At 45.0% G+C, this 23,661-nt stretch overlaps 1 protein-coding gene across 4 annotated transcripts in view; it reads left to right on the top strand.

The window, feature by feature from the left end:
• CCDC149 (coiled-coil domain containing 149) overlaps positions 1-23,661 on the top strand; it is a 647,083-nt gene that overhangs the window by 325,681 nt on the left and 297,741 nt on the right. For all 4 annotated transcript variants that reach the window (XM_069631872.1, XM_069631871.1, XM_069631874.1 and 1 more), the window contains exon 7: positions 7,131-7,203. In XM_069631872.1, the coding sequence (XP_069487973.1) occupies positions 7,131-7,203 (73 nt within the window). The remainder of the gene's footprint in view (positions 1-7,130; positions 7,204-23,661) is intronic.

A 23,661-nucleotide genomic window follows, 5' to 3' on the forward strand; every position in this document is an offset into this window, starting at 1 on the left:
GTATTTACCGGAGTTCTATTATGCATCATTGAAGTAATCATTATTGGCACCGTAGAGGATCTCATTTGATGATTTATGTATTTGCAAATTGGCCTGCTAAATGAGACCTCACAGTGACCTTTATGCATAGCTGTGGGGAGACATTTTAGAATGAATCTTGTTAAGTCTGCAACATGTGAGCATAGATTCATGATTTGAAGACTGACCTTAGCTGATGCCACATGCTGTCTCAAACTAAAGATAGGGTCACATTGTATTTGTACACCATAAAGTAAAGCATATGAGAAAATTAAGTATTTATCTAGATCTATTTCTGTCTCGAGGAAGGTGAGCATGGACAGATGTGTATAACCACTCATACCTAGACATATGCAAGGCATATTGGCACATGTGTGTTCATGTTCAGAGGTGTGTGAGTACATAACATACACCAATTCACTCATATTCTCTCTCAATCTATCTCACACACATACACACTTTCTCGCTTTGTCACTGTCTGACTCTCTAGTTCTTTAATAACAATAATTATTACAGTATTTATTGAGCGCGGACCTAGCCTCTAGAAGCAACGGAGCGCTTTACAGAGATGTACAATACAGATAAATAATGGAGCGCTTTACAGAGGTATACAACAGTACCGATGCATTAATGGAGAGTTTTTCAGACGTAACAGAACAGATATACAGTGAGGGTAGGATACAGAGGGGCACAGAGCTGGACTAAAGCTGCACTGGGTGGCAAGGAGGAGAGGGCGGGCGTCGTGTAGTGAGTCCGGTGGCGCGACGGGCGACGTGATGGCCTAGGTATTGAGGAGGAGAGAATCCTTGAAGAGGTTGGCATTGAGTTCTTTTGCAAATTGTAGGAGCATGGGGGTGAGTCTAATGCTGACGGGGAGGAGGTTCCATATTCTTGGGGCGTACGCAGAGAAGGCTTGTTTTCTGGTCCTTTCCTTTTTGCAGCAGCGGATTTCAAGTCTGCACGTGTCTTGGCTTCTGGTGGTGTGCTGTCCTCCGGAGATGCTGAGTTTCTCTGCGAGGTAGCTGGGTGACTTGAGGGTGACTGTCTTATAGATGATGCGGCAATACTTGATGGTGATTCGTGCGAGCAGTGGCTCCAGTGAAGGTCGATGAGGACCGGGTGATGGGGTTGTATCTGCGTAGACCCTTGATGAGGCGTGCGGCCACATGTAAAACATTTGTCTGGGGTACATGAGGCCTTCGAGGAGTGCATTGCCCCCATGTAGGTGGGATAGGACCAGTGCTTGAACTGTGGATCTAAAGCTGTCTGGAGGGAGGGAGGGAGGGAGGGAGGGAGGGCTTGCATTCCGCTGGAGCGAGAGCTGATATCAAGCTGTCTGAGTGCTCTTAGCTATGTGTGTTTTGAAGGAGATGCGTTTGTCGAAGTGGAACCAAAGGGACTTGGAGCAGGAGGTGAGCTCGGGTTTGAAGCCCTCAGAGTTCATGGTTGTTGGACTGGTCTTTATGTCTAGGTGTTAGGTGTTGTTGGTGTGGAGTAGGAATTTGGTTTTGGAGGGGTTGTGCTTCAAGTATGCACTGGACATACACGACTGGATCATCGAGAGCCAGGTTTTGCTCCTATGGGGGTCCTTGATGGAGTAGATTTTAAATCTTAGTGTCTCTCACTCACACACTTTACTTTAATGCTGCAAGGCGCATAAGGCCCATGTGTGTGTGCATGTGCAGACGTGCACTACCCACAAATGTACAGTGCATGGACTGCCTTTGCATGCAAAGTGTGCGGATCACCCTCATGTTGCATGCATGATGTCGAGGCCCATTCAAGGTGCATGGGCCAGACTGCACAATGTGTGCTTTATGCTATGTCCTTGCTTTAGTCAGCTTATATCAACATTAAAGTGTGTGAGTTTGCTAAAGCAACTCTTGTTAGGAGGGACATACTGTTAGTTGAAGCCTTTAAAAGTAATTTTTTTGTGATTTACTGGTAGGGACGGTTTTTGCAGCTTTCCTTCCATAGACATCAATGGCACACCCTACTTTTTGCTATTGTTTTGAACAAAGTGGTGGTCTGAGTGTGTGGCCGGATCTTGGAGGCTCTGTCTGTCTGGACCCAGTCCAAGTCCATGCCAGGTGTGTTCAAACGCAGTGGTCGGAGGCTCTCTGAGATTGGGCAGCTCCTGCCAGTTCGAATGGTGCTGATCCTTGCTAGGGGGAATCTCCAGCCTTGGTCCTCGTTAAAAGGTCTCCTCCTGCAGCTATTTCTCAGCTCATCATTGGAGCCAAGAGCCCTATGAAGGAAAACAGCCCGCTGAAGACCCAGAATTCATGTTAGGTAGATCGGCAGCAGTCCTTTATTCTCTTGCCCTGTTAAGACCTGTCTCTCTGCAAATATAAAGAAGACATTCATCAGTGTTCTGATCCCTGGACTGATGGGAACAACCAGTCCTCAGCTCTACTAGAAGATCCACCCGCTGAAAGTGCTCAGAGCAGTCCCATAAGCATCCTGTGGGTTAGCTATGGGCTAGTTAGATGTCATCCTGGGCTATTTCTCTGCAATGGTCGCTGTCCTGAGTTGAGCCTTGGGACTCTGCAAAATCTCAGCTTATGAAACAGGAAGCATTTCCCTTAAGTGCAGCTTTCCACCAAGAAGAGGGGGCCTTTGCAGGACCAGTTTCTTTGTTCTTGCCACAACAGTCACCACCTCCGATTTCCTTCAAGTTGCCGTTGCCGCCTGCATTAGGTAATCGGAGTGGTGGTCCCAAATTCGGTGCATCCTGTGTGACCAGCTGTCCAGTATCTGGTCCATCGGAGCACGGAACCATGAACTCACCAGACCCAAGCTCCCAATGCCTAAAGAGACCTCTGCACATGCGAACCCTGGCTTCCTCCAACGGAACCAAGGCACAAATCCAGAAGACCCAGTGATAACTACATTTAGCGCTGTGTAAATCAGACTACAGGGGGTGACTCCCTGCCCTCCACTCCCACCAGGTCCATAGGGTTGTATGGGTGTAAAGTCCTAGCCCTATCACTCACTTGCCTAGCCCTGAACGGTGGTGTTCTGGCCTAGTATCCTACCTTGGGTCTCCCCGAAGGGGGCTGGATTGGGAGAGGGTATTTTCTTTTTTTTTTAATGAACTTTGAAACATGTATAACTACTTGTTGGCTTGAGCCAACACTTGTGCAACTGCCTAAAAGAGATTTGTAGCCTCCTGAAAATACTGTTATTGGGACCTGTGACTCTAAGGGTACTGAGCCCCTTATTTACTATCTAGGGCAGGCCTTTTTAAGATCGGGCCCTTAGTTCTAAAGGTTTGTAATGAGTTTGCTAACTTCCCACCCGATTACTTCTCAAAGTCTTGATTACTTATCTGATTCTTGCTGTACTACAAGTACAGAACAATGCAATGTATTTATTACAGTGTTTAAAAGTGGATTGTTATTGCTGTTATCAGAGCACACCAAGGTGAAACTGTACACATTAGTAGCAAACGTTTTAGTGTGTTATTTACCTGTGTCTTTTCATTGATAAGAGTTGTCTGAAGCCTAAATAAATAACAGTATTTGCATACATTCTGCCTTACTTATAAGAGTGTTCTGCGTGTGCTTAACAGAACCCTTCACCGCTCTCATACTCTCCTAAGTCTAAGCCTGGCCTTTCAGTCACACTACAGATAGAGTCTGGCTAGATACTAGTGTTTGCCCCTTGTGAGGCATCAAGAATGAAACTCGGACACAATTTACACATGGTTTTGGCCAAATACTTTTATTGATAAATAAAAGAGGTTGGTAAAATGCCTTGCTGTCCCTGCGCTAGATGTGTTTCCCTACCTAAAATCAAAACTAAGGATCTATCAGTGTCAGAAAGTCTAAAACAAAACCGTCCTGTATCCAAAGTACTATTCTGACCCTCACAATCTAAAGAAATACATCGTGAGATGAAAAGGATAATGTCTTTGGTTTTAAGTATTTTTTTTTTAAATTATGGAAAAAAGGAATAAATAACTCCAAAATAAAAGTCTCTCAATTATAATGGTCCTTAATCCAGAGGGTGCCTTCCTTCCCCTGGATTCTTCTTCATGGATTCTTTAAAATAACAGTTCTTGTCTTTCCTCTTGATCAATACCAAAGTCATGTATAATTTATCTTTGGCCTTTGGGTTGCCGGATACCCGGTATCCTCTTCTGCCGGGGTTTCTCTGTTCCCCTATATTCACACACTGGTGATTGCCCGGTATACCTTCCTGCCAATGATTCTTGTATTCACACACTTGTATTTGCGTGGTGTACTCTCCTGCCAGGGCTTCTTGTATTCACACATGTGGTGCAGTTGCCTGTCTCTGCAACTCCACTTTTGATAATTCACCACATTAGCCCTTTTGGCTAATTCCTTTTGTCCATAATATATTGCCTCATTAGTGTTTTGCTCACATTTGCAATCTTGGTAATTCACTACCTTAGCGCTATTGGCTAATTTACATTGTCCAGTAAATACTAACTTGTTACTGTTTCTTATTCTCTGTACATAAGGGCAATCTTCAAAGATTCCCCTCTGTGGTAAATGTACTTTTACTTTCTCGCCTTCAGTGTTAACAAACGTCTTCCTTTCCTTTATCCATTTTGGGTTGTTTAACTTTTAACATGCGGCATGCTCGCCAGTATGCCCTGTGAGAAACCTGAGGGTATCCTCACTCCTACTCCTTCGGTATCCTCTTCTCAGTTCGCCAGGGAAAGGCCATTGCTTTTGGATCCTTCCCTTGGGGGTGGAGAAGCGAGGCAGGATCACCTGGGTGCAAGGTCCTTGGGGACTGGTAAGAGGGTACCCACAGCCGAGACATGGTATCCCCTTTTCCCTTACGAGAACCAACCTAATCCTCCCCTCGCCTTTTTGGGCTATTGTAAAACAACTCCCCTCATTCAACCTTCGAGTACTGGGACAAGGAAGAGGCGACTAGGAGTAGTGAGCACAAGTAAGTCATTTCACCACTATAGTACTGAGACGAGGAAGATGCCTGCAGTGTACTGTGAAAGGTCGGGCATGTCCCAAGTTCTACTCTAATTGCTGTCAGGCAATGCCAATTGGAACTCACACCTGCAACCTGTCAAGTGGTTGCAGGTGTAAAAGAAGGGAGGAAACCAGCAACACTCAGATCAGCAGGGTGTCCTATTTGAGAGGTGGCAGCCGTGCTGGGTCTTGCAGGGAAGCCAGGACACCAGCAGACAATCCCAAGGAACTGTGGAGCCCAGGAGCAGGCGGGCCATATGAAAACCACAAGTTTGGGAACCTCTGTGGTCGGAGATACGCAGCCAGAGCTGCGGGCAAAGAAAAGAAAACTAAGAAGCCTCCAGCGGCCCTGGAAGCGAAGCGCAGTTGCCCGCGAGGAGAGAAGAGCATCAGAAGAGCGACCGAGGCTTGCAGTTAAAGGAAAGCCGGCGGCGCAGCCGATACCTAACAGCACAGTGGCCTGGACGGAACGCCAGGGACTGGTAAGTGAAGGGAAAAAATCACCCGAACCGGGGATCTCCTGGTGGCCGTGGGGGAAGCAAGGCGAATGCCGAACGAACAAACCATCATGTTAGTAATTAAATTAACCCAAAGCTGCAGTTTGGGTGAAAATGAAGTGGCAAAGCAAATGATTACAAATATTGAATAACGAACTGAATGACACTTTTATAGGCAAAGTTACGATCAAGATGACAAATGAATATGAAGTGCAAATATTGCTTGTTTGAAAGCAAATTAAGAGGCAAGAAGATATTCCCTGTTTGAAAGCAAAGTAAGAGGCAAGAGAGTCTGAGTGGAAGATTATGAGAGAGCATGGCTGCAAGGTGGTAAATGAGTAAAAATCACCACGAAGTGAGCTTTATACATGAATACAATGTGGCTAGGTCAAGGATTGGCCCAAGAGATATTGCACAGTGCCGCACAGCCAAGAGGCTGACAAGTAGACGCCAAGTGAGGGTGATACCTTCACATAAAGCCAAGAGGCTGACAAGGAGAAGCAAAGTGAGTTCACACAGGGGCAGAAATAGAAGAACCTGTGTGGGACAAAGAGCCTAGGGTTCCTGGTTGCTCGATTTAGAATGGGTGGACTGTGTAGTCTGGCAACTGAACCTACACCAAGGAACACTCGAGTGTAAAAGCCAAAGACTTTGTTGAAGAAAACCAAGAAGAAATAAGTTGATTGAACTCTTGTCCAGAAGGAGTATTAATTTGATTTGGAGTTGTTTTGAAGGGAAGGGAACCCTGAGACTTGATGAACTTTAATGCTGTCTTTAGGACGGAGCCCTCAAGACCCTTTTCATTGGAACTGTGTTGCCTTGAACTTGGGGAAGAGAGCCCCAAGGATTTGTGGAACTGTTTTGAACTTGAGAACGGTAATCCTGATACTTTTGTACCTGGGCGTGGGTGGCTGAAAAGTAAGCCAGGAGCTGGGAAAAGATCAGAACTTTGTTTGGAACACTATTTCTTTTATTGCTGACATCCCTACACATTGTTTAGCTTTAGTTGTGAGGGCAGGTATAGGTTTTGGACAAAGACAGATTTTTAAATTGAACTCTTTGACTCAGACTTAGTTTCTTTAGGTAGGGATGTCCCACCTTAGCTCAGGGCAAGTTAAGCCTTCATCCATTCTGACATTTAAGTCAAATAAAGTATGTTTGTTTGAACTTTGAATTTCATGTCTGTGTCTTGCTTCATGATGCCTTCACAGCCCGGGTGTTCCCTTCATCCCAACGTGGACTCATCGGATTTTCGTGGCGTTTCCCGATCTGCTCGCAGCCCACCAATGACAGCCGCTGGATGCTCTTTCTCGCGCTGCTTGGCTTTCGGCTTCCCCGATTCCTGTGGTTCTGGCTAAATATATTTTTCTCACCTGAAAAATACCCCCATTGGAAATCAGAATTTTGTGTTTACTCAAAGAAATGTTGTACTCCAAATACAAAAATCCTGTGTGTAACATTGCAGTGTACCGTTATGCAATCTATTGACCGTTTTACAAATCCAAGAGACTTCTCTTCCTACCCTTCACCGAAAGATGTGATCTAGGGACTGTAATAAATATAATTACAGTAGGTCATTTGCTGCAGTTTGCTCTGTCAAACATTTGTGAAACAATCATGTTTAATTTATTTGATATCAATTGTTTCCTAGATATCTACAAGAAAGGTTGAAGCAGCTACAAGAAGAAGTAAACCTTCTAAAAAGCAACATAGTCAAATACAAGGTAAGTTTATAGCATACTATATTTGAACGTATAGCCAGCATGCATTGTTATGCCCTATCCTTTTTTATATTTTATATATTTCATCTATATTAGAGACGGTGAAAAACCTTTCTGAGCATTTAGATGATTCTTCAAGACTGGTGGAGCTAAGATACTCATGAACATGTGTGGAATACATTCACATTCCAGTATGTATGTTGAATAATGTATGCATATCAATGACTATTATTTTATATTAAATTTGAATAATCTTCCTAACCAAACACTACAGGACAATGGCGCACTGAACGTCTTCTCAGAATAGAACTCTGCTTCAAATGAATGTTTGAAATTGCCACACAAGGCACTGTGTTGAGTGCTTCCTGCATGACTTGGGTGCATGTCCTCTGCTGATACCCTGTTTGTGCTAGTATGACTCGTTCAAAGTTGACTGGCCGCACGGGTTAGGGGCAGATCATCTGCTGGCATAATGTTTCACATTGACATATATTTGAAGAGGGACACCAGAGTTTTGTAGAATGTCGTGTGGTTTTTGAAGGAGAGGTTGTATCTTGTCCATAATAGGCAAGTTGTCGGAATGTTGGTTGCAGGCGGTTCTGAATGGGCATGAGATTTGGATGTTGGGTTTATGCTGTGAATGAGTGTTCAAAGAGGGGCTGTTGGAAGAGGCCCAAGTGTAGGGTGGAGGGTTTAGTAACTGCCTTCATGTAACTGTACTTGTTACTCGTTATATGTTAAGTATCAAGAAGACATATACACCTATCGAAAGAGACCATGTGGACGACTTTCTTCTGGCATAATAATGATTCATGATACAGGCAATGCAATTATATATGTATGGAAAGTTAAGAGACTTGAATAAATACAAAACTAATTGATTGTGTTTCCTGCAGGACCTGCTCAGTAAAATGTCTACCTGCACTAATATACTGGAAATGTGATGCTTTGTATGAATATTATTTTTATTTTAACGAAATAGAAACATTATACAAAAATAGCTGAGGTACTACTAGCAAGAACAAAAAGTTTCTGGTGGGTCCACTATGTCAGTGTTGCTAGGACTGGTCTGGTATTTGGTGCCAAACTTTTATCTGCACAATATCGTATTTGTTTCCAGAACAGCAGATATTTAATAACAGAATGTGTGGGCCTTTGTAAGCACTGATTTGTTGTCACTGCTTATTTGACAATCGTCTTTAATAAAGTTTTAAATGCAATGAAGAGATGTTGATTAATAATTTCTAACAGAACTTCATGAATAGCAACAAATGGTCAAATCCGAATGTCTAACACATTTTGTAGTGTAGCGTAAGGGATAACCAAGATTGCAACATAGACCTCACATAGCACACACTTCAAAAGAAGGTCAGCTCCTTCTGAACCCACCTCTTCCTTATAGCTCCACAGAGCTTTCTCCGTCATGTAGGCATTTGGTAAATGAGATATCCAGCCCTTCGAGGGATGGCTGAGCGTTAGGCCTACAGACCCTTAAAATTAGTTAAGAGCCAGCATGGCCACACCCCTGACCCACTCCCTATCTCCATTTAAGATATAATCTAATTCCCCTTCTGCCTCTAAAATGAACATCTCACTATCACCAGGGATTTGGGTCACCAGAATAACATTCATTTCTGACTTTACATTTCCCCAGAAGGTTTTTACCCTCCTGAAATGCCATAACAGGTAAGTAAACCATTCAGCTTAAATTCCCTTGCCTTTTGCTCACATGTTATGGGGAAACTGATCAGTACTTCAGACGATCAGTACTGGGAAAGAATGTTTCTCTTTTGAATTCTTGTATTTGTAATATTCCACACATCATCTTACAATTCAGTGCAAGAAGGATACTTTGTATCTCCCTAGCTTTTTACACTGAAGATTTTTGGCTACATGTGTTTGTGCCTAAAGACAAACTTGTGGCAGCAGTTACATGTTTACCCTTTTTGTATTATTTCTAGTGTGCACATTCGCGTTTACAGCGTATGGCTATTTAACTTGGCTAGTCTCCTAAAATAGCTCTGCCACAAGATTTTCGCTTGTTCTTTGGCCATATTGTAGTTTGGCCTCTCGGGACAGGAAAGTCCTAATAAGGTCTTGCCCGGGAAAGCTGTGACTTTCGTGTGTGTGTTTGTGTGTGCCTGCCTGCCTGCTATCCCTCGAAGAGCATCCTGTTGAAGATCTGAGACAACTCCTGAAGTGGCCTAGCATCCCTTCCCGCTTTCAGCCCTGGGAAGCAGTGTTCCTCTGCCTGATCTCTGAAGACTCTGAGCGGTACTTCAGCCCTTGGAGTAGTGGGACCAACTAGTCTCGATGCCTTCTTGAGTATCCAGCCCTTTAGAGCCTTGGGAAGTGTCCCTGGACTGCCTGATGGACTCATCAACTGTCTTGTGGGCTACCTCACCAGAAGCGTTGCCGTTCCGCGATTGAGTCCGAAACTTTGGTGCCACAAGTTGCCCCAAATTCCAGATTCCCACATTCAAGGGACCCTGTCCTGGAGCAGCGGCTGTAACCGTGACCGGAAGAGACGCTTGTCGTCGCCTGCAAGCAGTAATCATTACTGGAACTTGCCTTCATCCATACAGTGAGAAGTCCGAAGGAGACCTGCATCGTTGGATTCTGCATTAAGTCACCAAAAAAGGGCTGCATCTTGCATTACCAGCCAACCGGAAGAATATTCAAACCTGTAACTCCTGGGCACCTCTCACTGGAACCAACCACAAGAGATTGAGCCCCCAGACACTCCCTAAACAATCCACAAATAGATCTGCGAAAATCGGAGTCAATACAGTGTAAGTAAGCAACAGTGTGCCTATCCCCCCTTCCTTGCACTCCATAGGAACATTGGGAACAATTCCACTCACCTTTGGTTGTTGAACCTGGGTCTGGTATCCCTCCCCTAGGTTAGCCTTGGGTCTAGAAGAAAGGAGAACGCGTACCTTTCCTTTGGTAAATTGCTGAATAACTTTTAAATATTTTAAAAATATCACCACCACAAGCCCATTGCATCCTTTCTAAATGAAACTCCTACTGGTGAGAAACACTGTTTTGAACACAGTGACTTTTGGGCACAAGACCCATTCATTTTAGGGTTTGAACTTCTTAAATTAGCTTATTTCTCTTGTGATTTGGTTCCCATCATTTACTACATCTAACTTACTTACATGATTTGCTTGATTAAGTTATCTGATGTTTTATTAAGTAAACCTATTGCGACTGTATATATTTGTATGATATAGTATTGTGTGATAATACTATCTCTTAGATTCATTTTGTTGAATATATTGCTCGGAGATTTCTCCCTGGTGTCTTGCCTACCACTTTTATAAAAATGTGTTTGTTTAAACGTAGGAGATGTATTATTTATCTTCGTTTGAACATTTTGACACTTTGGAATACATTGGCGAATGGCAAGGCATTCCTTATGCGGAAAGACAATGTCGCCTTTGCCGTCGAGCGGTCGGAACTAGCCGTCATGTAATTACTTCTTGCATTGTTCTAGAGTAGAAATATATCAAGGGCTACTGTAATTTTGTCAGTCATGAGGAGAGCTTGCTCACTGACCCATTTTGGAGCCTCATTCATGCAGCTGATTCGCTAGTAATTACATCAGTAGTATTTTACATTTAGAAAGAAGCACTTGCACTTTTTGGCTCTGTATCCTAGGCCTATAGGCCTATATTTTAACTCTCTGGAAATATGTCTATGCAACTATTACATGTTTTTACTTGTATTAGAATATTGTAACCAAGGAAAAAATCATACTACATACCACTGATTTATTTTTTAGGGTTTTAATATGTAATATGTAAACTGCTTTTTAACTATTTAGCTGTGTACATCGTTTCTGTATTTCTGTTCTATTTTTATGTAATTGATCATACAGTGCAAAAGGTTTTTTGTATAGCCAAAAACACTTAATGAAAAAGAAAATTCATTTTCCAGTATGTTGATGAGGCCAAAAATAAATTATTGTATTTTTAGAACTGACTGTCTAAATTGAATGATTCTGTTCTTCACTGTGTGAACTCATAGAGGGCCCCTGAACCCAGTCATTTTCTATTGAGACTAAGCCTTAACTGCTCATCCATATGTACCTTGATTGGGTTTTTGGTTGAACTCTCAGAGCTCTCTGTTCATAAGTAAGGTCACCTCCTAAAATCTCTCCACCAGGCCGGATTCTAGAAATCCATCTTAACATACATCTTCTGTGGTGTCCAGTAAGCCATGCACGCAATCTTGGCTTTGCACCCACTGACACACCAGCCCAGTGATGATTATTTAATACAGGAGTACAGGGTGTTTCATATGTCACTTCCTTTTGAGGACCTGCGTCAACCTCACATATGGATCACCCTTTGGCATCAGTGTGGCATAGATCAACAAAGCAACATGGGGTTTACCTGATAGGAATCTCAGTTCCTCCCAAAGTACATACGTCCATGGATGCCACTTAAGGGTCATTAGGGTCAGCAGCCTGTTTTATTTCCTGTTATTCGTGTGCAGAATATCATGATTAGGTAGTCCACACTTTTGTTGACACCCATCATTGGCCGAATTACAATTTGCTGCATTTATACTGTTTTGTACTGCAAGAAAAATAGATGGTGGGTTTGGGTTAGGTATGTAGAAAGGGGAGGTAGATGAGAAGGAGTGTAGGGGGGTGCCCCCCTCCTTTTTGAAGTAGTAAACGGCACAAACAGTAAAAACATAAATTTGGCAAAAGGTAATTCGGCCAAAAAAAGTCGATCCCATGACCGACCTTACTGATCAGCATGTTGCCTCTTCTTTACCTTGAGAATATCAAAAACATCAAAGATGACCATTTCCTGTATCAATAGCATGACCTTTCAAGTGGTTAAACCCAGTACATACAAGAAAGTTATAAAAAAGGCATAAAACATGTTTGTGTCAAAGCTAATGATGCTTTACACCAATGCACATAAGTATACTTTTTTATTTTTTAATATTAAACTTTCACTATCAAACTGTGCTCTGTTTTGCATATTGTGAGCCAATTTCCATTAACATATAGGTATCATTAGTGAAGTCGAAGTGACGTGGAAGCACAGCAGAGAGGTAGGGTTGGATTGTACGGCACCTGAACCATACATGCCAACATACTCCACTGGAGAGGTGTGAATTTGATCCTATTTAATTCGTTGTTTTCTGGGACATGTAAACATTGATTTATCATGAGACTGGTAAAACTACAGGCCCTAGAATGTAAAGTGAACAACAGGACTAGGTGAGAGCTCCCGAATGGCATGGGCTATAATGCCATATGTGCTGACCATGAGGGTAGCTTGTAGGAAGCACAGATGCTTCAGGTTGAGTGTAACAATCTTTCACAACTACCCACGTTTCCGGGACCTGTTGCTGCATTTGCAAATACATACATATCAATCTTCCCCTTTTCCATTCGAGAGCTGAGTTATGGTCTTTTCTTCACATTCTGTTTCTTATATTCTCTTCTCATTATTAAGCAGGAATCTTAAGTCCCAAAATGCAATGACAAACTAGCACTAAAAGGGCATCTCTGAATTGGAATGGACATGTTTGTATGCATGGCAACTGTCTCCTCGTTATCTCTCGGAGTAGTCGTAGCGTTGCACTGCTTTACATGGACGAATGATGTTCCCTAGTATCCCCAGGCCTAAAAGAAAAGATGTAGTTGAAGATCGTTGGGGGTCAAAGCATGGTGTTATCAGCAGCTCAGCGGATTGACTTGGGAGCACTCGGGTACTCCATCCTCCAGGAAGGACTCATTTTGTGTGCATGTGGGCAGTTTGACTCTGTTCTTACTGAGTCCAGGGATGAGGAAAAGTTGTGCTTTGCCTCTTATAACATGTGCCTCACCTCAGGACGGGCAATTGCTCCTGTGGATTCATTGGGAAGGTAAAACCAGAGCTCACTTGAACCCTGCCAGGCTCATCTAGAAGAGTTTGAAAGCGTAAGAGGTTTACTGCTGGTCCACAGTATTTGCCCTTGAATATCTTAGTGCGGTGCATGGTACAGTGCATTAGATGTGTTTTAGTGCTTTTTGTTGAGTTTAACACTGTGGGGCCTTATTTTCTCTTTGGGTTGATTGTTTGACATTAAAGTCTGTTCCGCATGATGTACTCTGTATACTGCAGTTTTTTAAAAATAAATACATGTTTTGTTTTAATGCAGCTTGGGGGAAATCTCATTACCTCGGAGCTATTAAGGCATGTAATCTAGGAAGTAACATTTCAGCAGAAATGTCCGGTTCTGTCTTGTGTGAGTAGTTCATTTAGAACAGTTTTTTCACTTTGCATTCTGATAATTAATTTTGGTTTTGAAAATGCATGGCTATAATTACTATTTTTTATTCTGTATTTATTTATAGTGGCATTGGTTAATTAAAACCCTAAACACGTATCCAAATTCATTCATTACATGTTTATAAAATCACATATAGAAAAATATAAAATTAAATCTTGTATAAATCTTATCAAATCTTGTACAAGTCTTATATAAATGCATCATAATGTGAATCAATCCTGTACCGATAATTCAAAATTTGATCAGCGGTACATCTAATTAATTTGCATAACAATGGGTCTCACATAATCACAATTGCAAATGCAAATACATATACAAAATTTGCAGAATTTAAAACCACCACAAACATTTCCAAAGTTCAAGTTATAAATACAAATATAGTCTTTCTCTATTTAAAATTGATATCTCAAAATACATAGGGGGTCATTACGAGTTTGGAGGTAAGGGAAAAAAGATGCCGGTAAAGGATTACCAGCATCGCTTACCGCTACGGGCTATTCTGACCAGCCAAACCGCTATTAGTGGCATCGTAAAGTACGGTGCCTCTAATAGCGGTATGGGCGCGGGCACGCGGGCCACTATGCCGGCAATTGCGACATGGCGTGAACTGGAGACCACAAGTCAAATGGACATGCAAATACCGGCATCATGAAAGCGTTAAAAGTGGTTACCGGCATGCCGTAAATACCGGCATCACGAACCAACCATAAAATGCCATGTGCAGTGTTCCCAACTGCCACAGGTGCACACAATCAGCACAGGTGGAGGCAATGGAGTCTGGCCCAGTACAAAAGGAGCACACCCACACACCACACCCCCTCCCACACCAAGATGATTCCAATAGTAGTAGCATTACTGGAGCTGCAGGACATGATTGCATTGCCACACCAGCAACAACAACAACAACAGTCGGCACCACAGAGGAGACGCAGGAGGAGAAGGAGGGTGAGACAGGCCCAGCATGCCCCACCAGTGCAGCCAGCATTACCACGCAGGCAGCCCCCAATCCCTCGCATCAGAGCCAGTCCTCTCAACCTAACCCCTGAGCAGATCCACACCCTGTACCGTCTGGACTGGGACACCATCACCACCATTGTGGACATGATACACAACAACATTGTCAGCCTCATTGAAATAAGCACCACCATCCCCCCTCTACTGAAGGTAGTGTCTGTGCTCCACTTCCTTGCCACAGGCACCTACCAGCACACAGTGAGGCACATGCATGGCATATCACAACCCTTATTTTCTCGCATTCTGAACCAGGTGCTGGATGCCCTCCTCGAGCCCACAAGGGACTACATATCCCTACCACGGACTCCCCAGGAGATTTTTGATACAAAAGTTGGCTTCCATGCACTGGCAGGCATGCCAAATTGTGTAGGTGCCCTCGACTGCACCCACGTGGAGATGGTGGTCCAGCATGTCATGGAGGTGGTGTACCGCAACCGCAAGCAATACCACTCCATCAATGTGCAGATGGTATGCGACGCCAGCAAGATCATCACACATTGTTGTGCCCGATATCCTGGATCAACCCATGACTAAATGGTCCTGCGGAACTCCACGCTACATGGAGCGACATGCTGGACGACGTGCTTGGCTGCTTGGTAAGTTGCATAACTGGCACACAGGATTGAAATGGGGGTAGAGATGCACACAACGCCATGCTGTCAATGGTGATGTTCCTGCACGATCTGCACATTACCGAACACTGTGCCCCAAAGCATCACAAACGGTACATGACACCCAAATCCCATAGGAATGAAGTAAGGTTGACACCTATCAGTACATGACTAACAGTAAACCACCCCACATCCCACAACACGTGCACCACTCATCGGCGGACCTCACCCTCCGTAACGCCATCTAGCAGCATGCAGTGCATATGCACTATGTTGCCGTCTCCAGCAAATCACCACACAGGACAAGCATCCCTGGGACTGCATTGAACTGAACCAACAAGGGAATCCACTGTCTGACACAGGGCCGCCACACTCATAGGAATGCTGCATGTCACCATGTGAAAAACCAGTGCTGATTGCCTAATATTGCACAGACTACTGCCAACGCTCCCTGTAAATCAATCTCACAGAACACAACACATCACAAATTTGACACAAACACAGCTGGATGCGTACACGATGCATGCGCAACTAGACGTCAGTGCACACCATGTAACATCTTGAAGGTGAAACTCACACCATTAGTCCATGGCACAGGCCACATTGAGGGCATGAAAATGGTGTGCATACATCCAGGGACATGTGCATGTGACCAACGATAATCTGCAGGCATGTGTGACCAGTACAGCTGTCCATCATGATTCGACTGACATGTACTTTTTGTTGCCTCCCATGCAGGTGACAGTGGCTATCCCTTGAAGCCGTGGCTCCTCACCCCTGTCCGAAACCCACAGAACAGGCATGAGGAGGACTACAATCGTTCCCACACCCAAACCCATGTGGTCACTGAGCAGACGGTCGGGTGGGGCACTCCTCTACAGGCATGAGATGGTGGCCAAGATCATCATGGCATGTGTCTTGCTGCACAATATGTGTATCTGCCGGAACGTGCCCCTGCCCCCAGACATTGAACTGCTACCACCTGGTGATGATGAAGGGGATGAAGAAGATGTGGCTGGACATCATCGCGGTGCCGATGCACAGGAGGGACGTGCTGTGCGCCAGTCTGTGATTGCACAATATTTCTAACACACATGGCTGCAGAGGGTGACATGATAGTTGGACAGAGGGCACTGGGTGTGGGGGTACATGTACACTATGCACTGTATATGAATAAATGACACATGTGCAATGATGAATGTCCACTCAAGTATTTCTTTTCACACAACGGGTGTATTAAATGTAACAATGATAACGAAAGTGCAAAAATCCTCCACCACCCTCATCCCCCCATCCCCCACAACTCCCCCACATACCCTCTCCCCATCCCCCTCCCCCCACAACTCCCCCACACACTCTCACCCCCCTCCCCCCACAACTCCCCACCACCCTCCCCCTCCCCCACAACTCCCCCACACACCCTCCCCCTACAACTCCCCCACACATGTCCCATCAAGTCTCCAATGCCTACATGAGGTTGCCCTGACTATCAATTCGCACTCCCTGATCCAGGTGGCGGCATGTCTTGCCGGCGCAGGATACGTGCTGACCTGCGGAGCGGGCTCGTCTGGGTTGAGCTAGATGATGACGGAGTGGCTGCCTGCTCGGATTGGGTAGCCGGATGCCCTGCCTCCATGGCATCGGCTATGCGGCCTAGTACCTGGCGGAGGGCGGAGACCTCCTCGCAGAGGCGGCTGGTGTTTTCGGCAAATATTTTGGCCATGGAGGCAGTGTTCTCCATGATGACCTGCTTAGAGACGCGAAGTTCTCCCGTCACTCCTGTCTAGCCAGTGTATTGTCCTCGACAAACTGCTGCACAAGGGCAATCAGCTGTTCTGACCGCTGCGGCACTGCGGGTGCTCCTGTGGAGGTTGATGGTCCCTGGCTGTCCTGCTCTTCCTGCGCAGCCTCAATGCTCAGCAATATGGGACTGAAGTGCCCTTCCATCTGCTCCTGCCCAGACCGCTCCGGGGGGGGGAGGGGTCGGTGGCGTGGTCAGTTTCGAGGGATTATATTTGGGGGGATGCCGGTGGACTGGGCGTGCGAACCACTTCAGATGCATCATCCTCAACGGGCACCCAAATGTCATCCTGTGGGTCCTCCACAGCCTGGGGTGCTGTGTCTGCCGCCTCCCCAGCCAAACTGGACTCCTCAGACGGTGGTGCCTTGCCTGATTCCTCAGGATGGCCAATGGGTGGTGGTGGTGCCTCGGCCCTTGGCGGCACTGGTGTACTGCCAACCTGGGATGTCTTGCCTGGTGGTGCACTGCTGCCCCTGGGTTGTCCCTTCGAGGTCGAAGGGCGGTTAGCACCATCCCGGGACCTCTTCCGGGATGTGGTCTTTGCGGGGGTTGCGTCCTGCCCATCACTGTCATGGTCAGAGCCTGTGGGGGTCGAAGAGAGGGACGGCATGAGTGATGTTTTGATAGGCTGATCAACTGTCTTGGAGCCTCATTCATGCAGCTGATTCGCTAGTAATTACATCAGTAGTATTTTACATTTAGAAAGAAGCACTTGCACTTTTTGGCTCTGTATCCTAGGCCTATAGGCCTATATTTTAACTCTCTGGAAATATGTCTATGCAACTATTACATGTTTTTACTTGTGTTAGAATATTGTAACCAAGGACAAATCATACTACATACCACTGATTTATTTTTTAGGGTTTTAATATGTAATATGTAAACTGCTTTTTAACTATTTAGCTGTGTACATCGTTTCTGTATTTCTGTTCTATTTTTATGTAATTGATCATACAGTGCAAAGGGTTTTTTTGTATAGCCAAAAACACTTAATGAAAAAGAAAATTCATTTTCCAGTATGTTGATGAGGCCAAAAATAAATTATTGTATTTTTAGAACTGACTGTCTAAATTGAATGATTCTGTTCTTCACTGTGTGAACTCATAGAGGGCCCCTGAACCCAGTCATTTTCTCTTGAGACTAAGCCTTAACTGCTCATCCATTTGTACCTTGATTGGGTTTTTGGTTGAACTCTCAGAGCTCTCTGTTCATAACTAAGGTCACCTCCTAAAATCTCTCCACCAGGCCGGATTCTAGAAATCCATCTTAACATACATCTTCTGTGGTGTCCAGTAAGCCATGCACACAATCTTGGCTTTGCACCCACTGACACACCAGCCCAGTGATGATTATTTAATACAGGAGTACAGGGTGTTTCATATGTCACTTCCTTTTGAGGACCTGCGTCAACCTCACATATGGATCACCCTTTGGCATCAGTGTGGCATAGATCAACAAAGCAACATGGGGTTTACCTGATAGGAATCTCAGTTCCTCCCAAAGTACATACGTCCATGGATGCCACTTAAGGGTCATTAGGGTCAGCAGCCTGTTTTATTTCCTGTTATTCGTGTGCAGAATATCATGATTAGGTAGTCCACACTTTTGTTGACACCCATCATTGGCCGAATTACAATTTGCTGCATTTATACTGTTTTGTACTGCAAGAAAAATAGATGGTGGGTTTGGGTTAGGTATGTAGAAAGGGGAGGTAGATGAGAAGGAGTGTAGGGGGGTGCCCCCCTCCTTTTTGAAGTAGTAAACGGCACAAACAGTAAAAACATAAATTTGGCAAAAGGTAATTCGGCCAAAAAAAGTCGATCCCATGACCGACCTTACTGATCAGCATGTTGCCTCTTCTTTACCTTGAATATATCAAAAACATCAAAGATGACCATTTCCTGTATCAATAGCATGACCTTTCAAGTGGTTAAACCCAGTACATACAAGAAAGTTATAAAAAAGGCATAAAACATGTTTGTGTCAAAGCTAATGATGCTTTACACCAATGCACATAAGTATACTTTTTTATTTTTTAATATTAAACTTTCACTATCAAACTGTGCTCTGTTTTGCATATTGTGAGCCAATTTCCATTAACATATAGGTATCATTAGTGAAGTCGAAGTGACGTGGAAGCACAGCAGAGAGGTAGGGTTGGATTGTACGGCACCTGAACCATACATGCCAACATACTCCACTGGAGAGGTGTGAATTTGATCCTATTTAATTCGTTGTTTTCTGGGACATGTAAACATTGATTTATCATGAGACTGGTAAAACTACAGGCCCTAGAATGTAAAGTGAACAACAGGACTAGGTGAGAGCTCCCGAATGGCATGGGCTATAATGCCATATGTGCTGACCATGAGGGTAGCTTGTAGGAAGCACAGATGCTTCAGGTTGAGTGTAACAATCTTTCACAACTACCCACGTTTCCGGGACCTGTTGCTGCATTTGCAAATACATACATATCAATCTTCCCCTTTTCCATTCGAGAGCTGAGTTATGGTCTTTTCTTCACATTCTGTTTCTTATATTCTCTTCTCATTATTAAGCAGGAATCTTAAGTCCCAAAATGCAATGACAAACTAGCACTAAAAGGGCATCTCTGAATTGGAATGGACATGTTTGTATGCATGGCAACTGTCTCCTCGTTATCTCTCGGAGTAGTCGTAGCGTTGCACTGCTTTACATGGACGAATGATGTTCCCTAGTATCCCCAGGCCTAAAAGAAAAGATGTAGTTGAAGATCGTTGGGGGTCAAAGCATGGTGTTATCAGCAGCTCAGCGGATTGACTTGGGAGCACTCGGGTACTCCATCCTCCAGGAAGGACTCATTTTGTGTGCATGTGGGCAGTTTGACTCTGTTCTTACTGAGTCCAGGGATGAGGAAAAGTTGTGCTTTGCCTCTTATAACATGTGCCTCACCTCAGGACGGGCAATTGCTCCTGTGGATTCATTGGGAAGGTAAAACCAGAGCTCACTTGAACCCTGCCAGGCTCATCTAGAAGAGTTTGAAAGCGTAAGAGGTTTACTGCTGGTCCACAGTATTTGCCCTTGAATATCTTAGTGCGGTGCATGGTACAGTGCATTAGATGTGTTTTAGTGCTTTTTGTTGAGTTTAACACTGTGGGGCCTTATTTTCTCTTTGGGTTGATTGTTTGACATTAAAGTCTGTTCCGCATGATGTACTCTGTATACTGCAGTTTTTTAAAAATAAATACATGTTTTGTTTTAATGCAGCTTGGGGGAAATCTCATTACCTCGGAGCTATTAAGGCATGTAATCTAGGAAGTAACATTTCAGCAGAAATGTCCGGTTCTGTCTTGTGTGAGTAGTTCATTTAGAACAGTTTTTTCACTTTGCATTCTGATAATTAATTTTGGTTTTGAAAATGCATGGCTATAATTACTATTTTTTATTCTGTATTTATTTATAGTGGCATTGGTTAATTAAAACCCTAAACACGTATCCAAATTCATTCATTACATGTTTATAAAATCACATATAGAAAAATATAAAATTAAATCTTGTATAAATCTTATCAAATCTTGTACAAGTCTTATATAAATGCATCATAATGTGAATCAATCCTGTACCGATAATTCAAAATTTGATCAGCGGTACATCTAATTAATTTGCATAACAATGGGTCTCACATAATCACAATTGCAAATGCAAATACATATACAAAATTTGCAGAATTTAAAACCACCACAAACATTTCCAAAGTTCAAGTTATAAATACAAATATAGTCTTTCTCTATTTAAAATTGATATCTCAAAATACATAGGGGGTCATTACGAGTTTGGAGGTAAGGGAAAAAAGATGCCGGTAAAGGATTACCAGCATCGCTTACCGCTACGGGCTATTCTGACCAGCCAAACCGCTATTAGTGGCATCGTAAAGTACGGTGCCTCTAATAGCGGTATGGGCGCGGGCACGCGGGCCACTATGCCGGCAATTGCGACATGGCGTGAACTGGAGACCACAAGTCAAATGGACATGCAAATACCGGCATCATGAAAGCGTTAAAAGTGGTTACCGGCATGCCGTAAATACCGGCATCACGAACCAACCATAAAATGCCATGTGCAGTGTTCCCAACTGCCACAGGTGCACACAATCAGCACAGGTGGAGGCAATGGAGTCTGGCCCAGTACAAAAGGAGCACACCCACACACCACACCCCCTCCCACACCAAGATGATTCCAATAGTAGTAGCATTACTGGAGCTGCAGGACATGATTGCATTGCCACACCAGCAACAACAACAACAACAGTCGGCACCACAGAGGAGACGCAGGAGGAGAAGGAGGGTGAGACAGGCCCAGCATGCCCCACCAGTGCAGCCAGCATTACCACGCAGGCAGCCCCCAATCCCTCGCATCAGAGCCAGTCCTCTCAACCTAACCCCTGAGCAGATCCACACCCTGTACCGTCTGGACTGGGACACCATCACCACCATTGTGGACATGATACACAACAACATTGTCAGCCTCATTGAAATAAGCACCACCATCCCCCCTCTACTGAAGGTAGTGTCTGTGCTCCACTTCCTTGCCACAGGCACCTACCAGCACACAGTGAGGCACATGCATGGCATATCACAACCCTTATTTTCTCGCATTCTGAACCAGGTGCTGGATGCCCTCCTCGAGCCCACAAGGGACTACATATCCCTACCACGGACTCCCCAGGAGATTTTTGATACAAAAGTTGGCTTCCATGCACTGGCAGGCATGCCAAATTGTGTAGGTGCCCTCGACTGCACCCACGTGGAGATGGTGGTCCAGCATGTCATGGAGGTGGTGTACCGCAACCGCAAGCAATACCACTCCATCAATGTGCAGATGGTATGCGACGCCAGCAAGATCATCACACATTGTTGTGCCCGATATCCTGGATCAACCCATGACTAAATGGTCCTGCGGAACTCCACGCTACATGGAGCGACATGCTGGACGACGTGCTTGGCTGCTTGGTAAGTTGCATAACTGGCACACAGGATTGAAATGGGGGTAGAGATGCACACAACGCCATGCTGTCAATGGTGATGTTCCTGCACGATCTGCACATTACCGAACACTGTGCCCCAAAGCATCACAAACGGTACATGACACCCAAATCCCATAGGAATGAAGTAAGGTTGACACCTATCAGTACATGACTAACAGTAAACCACCCCACATCCCACAACACGTGCACCACTCATCGGCGGACCTCACCCTCCGTAACGCCATCCAGCAGCATGCAGTGCATATGCACTATGTTGCCGTCTCCAGCAAATCACCACACAGGACAAGCATCCCTGGGACTGCATTGAACTGAACCAACAAGGGAATCCACTGTCTGACACAGGGCCGCCACACTCATAGGAATGCTGCATGTCACCATGTGAAAAACCAGTGCTGATTGCCTAATATTGCACAGACTACTGCCAACGCTCCCTGTAAATCAATCTCACAGAACACAACACATCACAAATTTGACACAAACACAGCTGGATGCGTACACGATGCATGCGCAACTAGACGTCAGTGCACACCATGTAACATCTTGAAGGTGAAACTCACACCATTAGTCCATGGCACAGGCCACATTGAGGGCATGAAAATGGTGTGCATACATCCAGGGACATGTGCATGTGACCAACGATAATCTGCAGGCATGTGTGACCAGTACAGCTGTCCATCATGATTCGACTGACATGTACTTTTTGTTGCCTCCCATGCAGGTGACAGTGGCTATCCCTTGAAGCCGTGGCTCCTCACCCCTGTCCGAAACCCACAGAACAGGCATGAGGAGGACTACAATCGTTCCCACACCCAAACCCATGTGGTCACTGAGCAGACCTTTGGCATGTTGAAGGCACGATTTCGCTGCCTTAGCCGGTCGGGTGGGGCACTCCTCTACAGGCATGAGATGGTGGCCAAGATCATCATGGCATGTGTCTTGCTGCACAATATGTGTATCTGCCGGAACGTGCCCCTGCCCCCAGACATTGAACTGCTACCACCTGGTGATGATGAAGGGGATGAAGAAGATGTGGCTGGACATCATCGCGGTGCCGATGCACAGGAGGGACGTGCTGTGCGCCAGTCTGTGATTGCACAATATTTCTAACACACATGGCTGCAGAGGGTGACATGATAGTTGGACAGAGGGCACTGGGTGTGGGGGTACATGTACACTATGCACTGTATATGAATAAATGACACATGTGCAATGATGAATGTCCACTCAAGTATTTCTTTTCACACAACGGGTGTATTAAATGTAACAATGATAACGAAAGTGCAAAAATCCTCCACCACCCTCATCCCCCCATCCCCCACAACTCCCCCACATACCCTCACCCCATCCCCCTCCCCCCACAACTCCCCCACACACTCTCACCCCCCTCCCCCCACAACTCCCCACCACCCTCCCCCTCCCCCACAACTCCCCCACACACCCTCCCCCTACAACTCCCCCACACATGTCCCATCAAGTCTCCAATGCCTACATGAGGTTGCCCTGACTATCAATTCGCACTCCCTGATCCAGGTGGCGGCATGTCTTGCCGGCGCAGGATACGTGCTGACCTGCGGAGCGGGCTCGTCTGGGTTGAGCTAGATGATGACGGAGTGGCTGCCTGCTCGGATTGGGTAGCCGGATGCCCTGCCTCCATGGCATCGGCTATGCGGCCTAGTACCTGGCGGAGGGCGGAGACCTCCTCGCAG

The sequence above is a fragment of the Ambystoma mexicanum genome, chromosome 6q (assembly GCF_040938575.1).
Source record: "Ambystoma mexicanum isolate Mex_15411 chromosome 6q, UKY_AmexF1_1, whole genome shotgun sequence".
NCBI lineage: Eukaryota > Metazoa > Chordata > Amphibia > Caudata > Ambystomatidae > Ambystoma > Ambystoma mexicanum.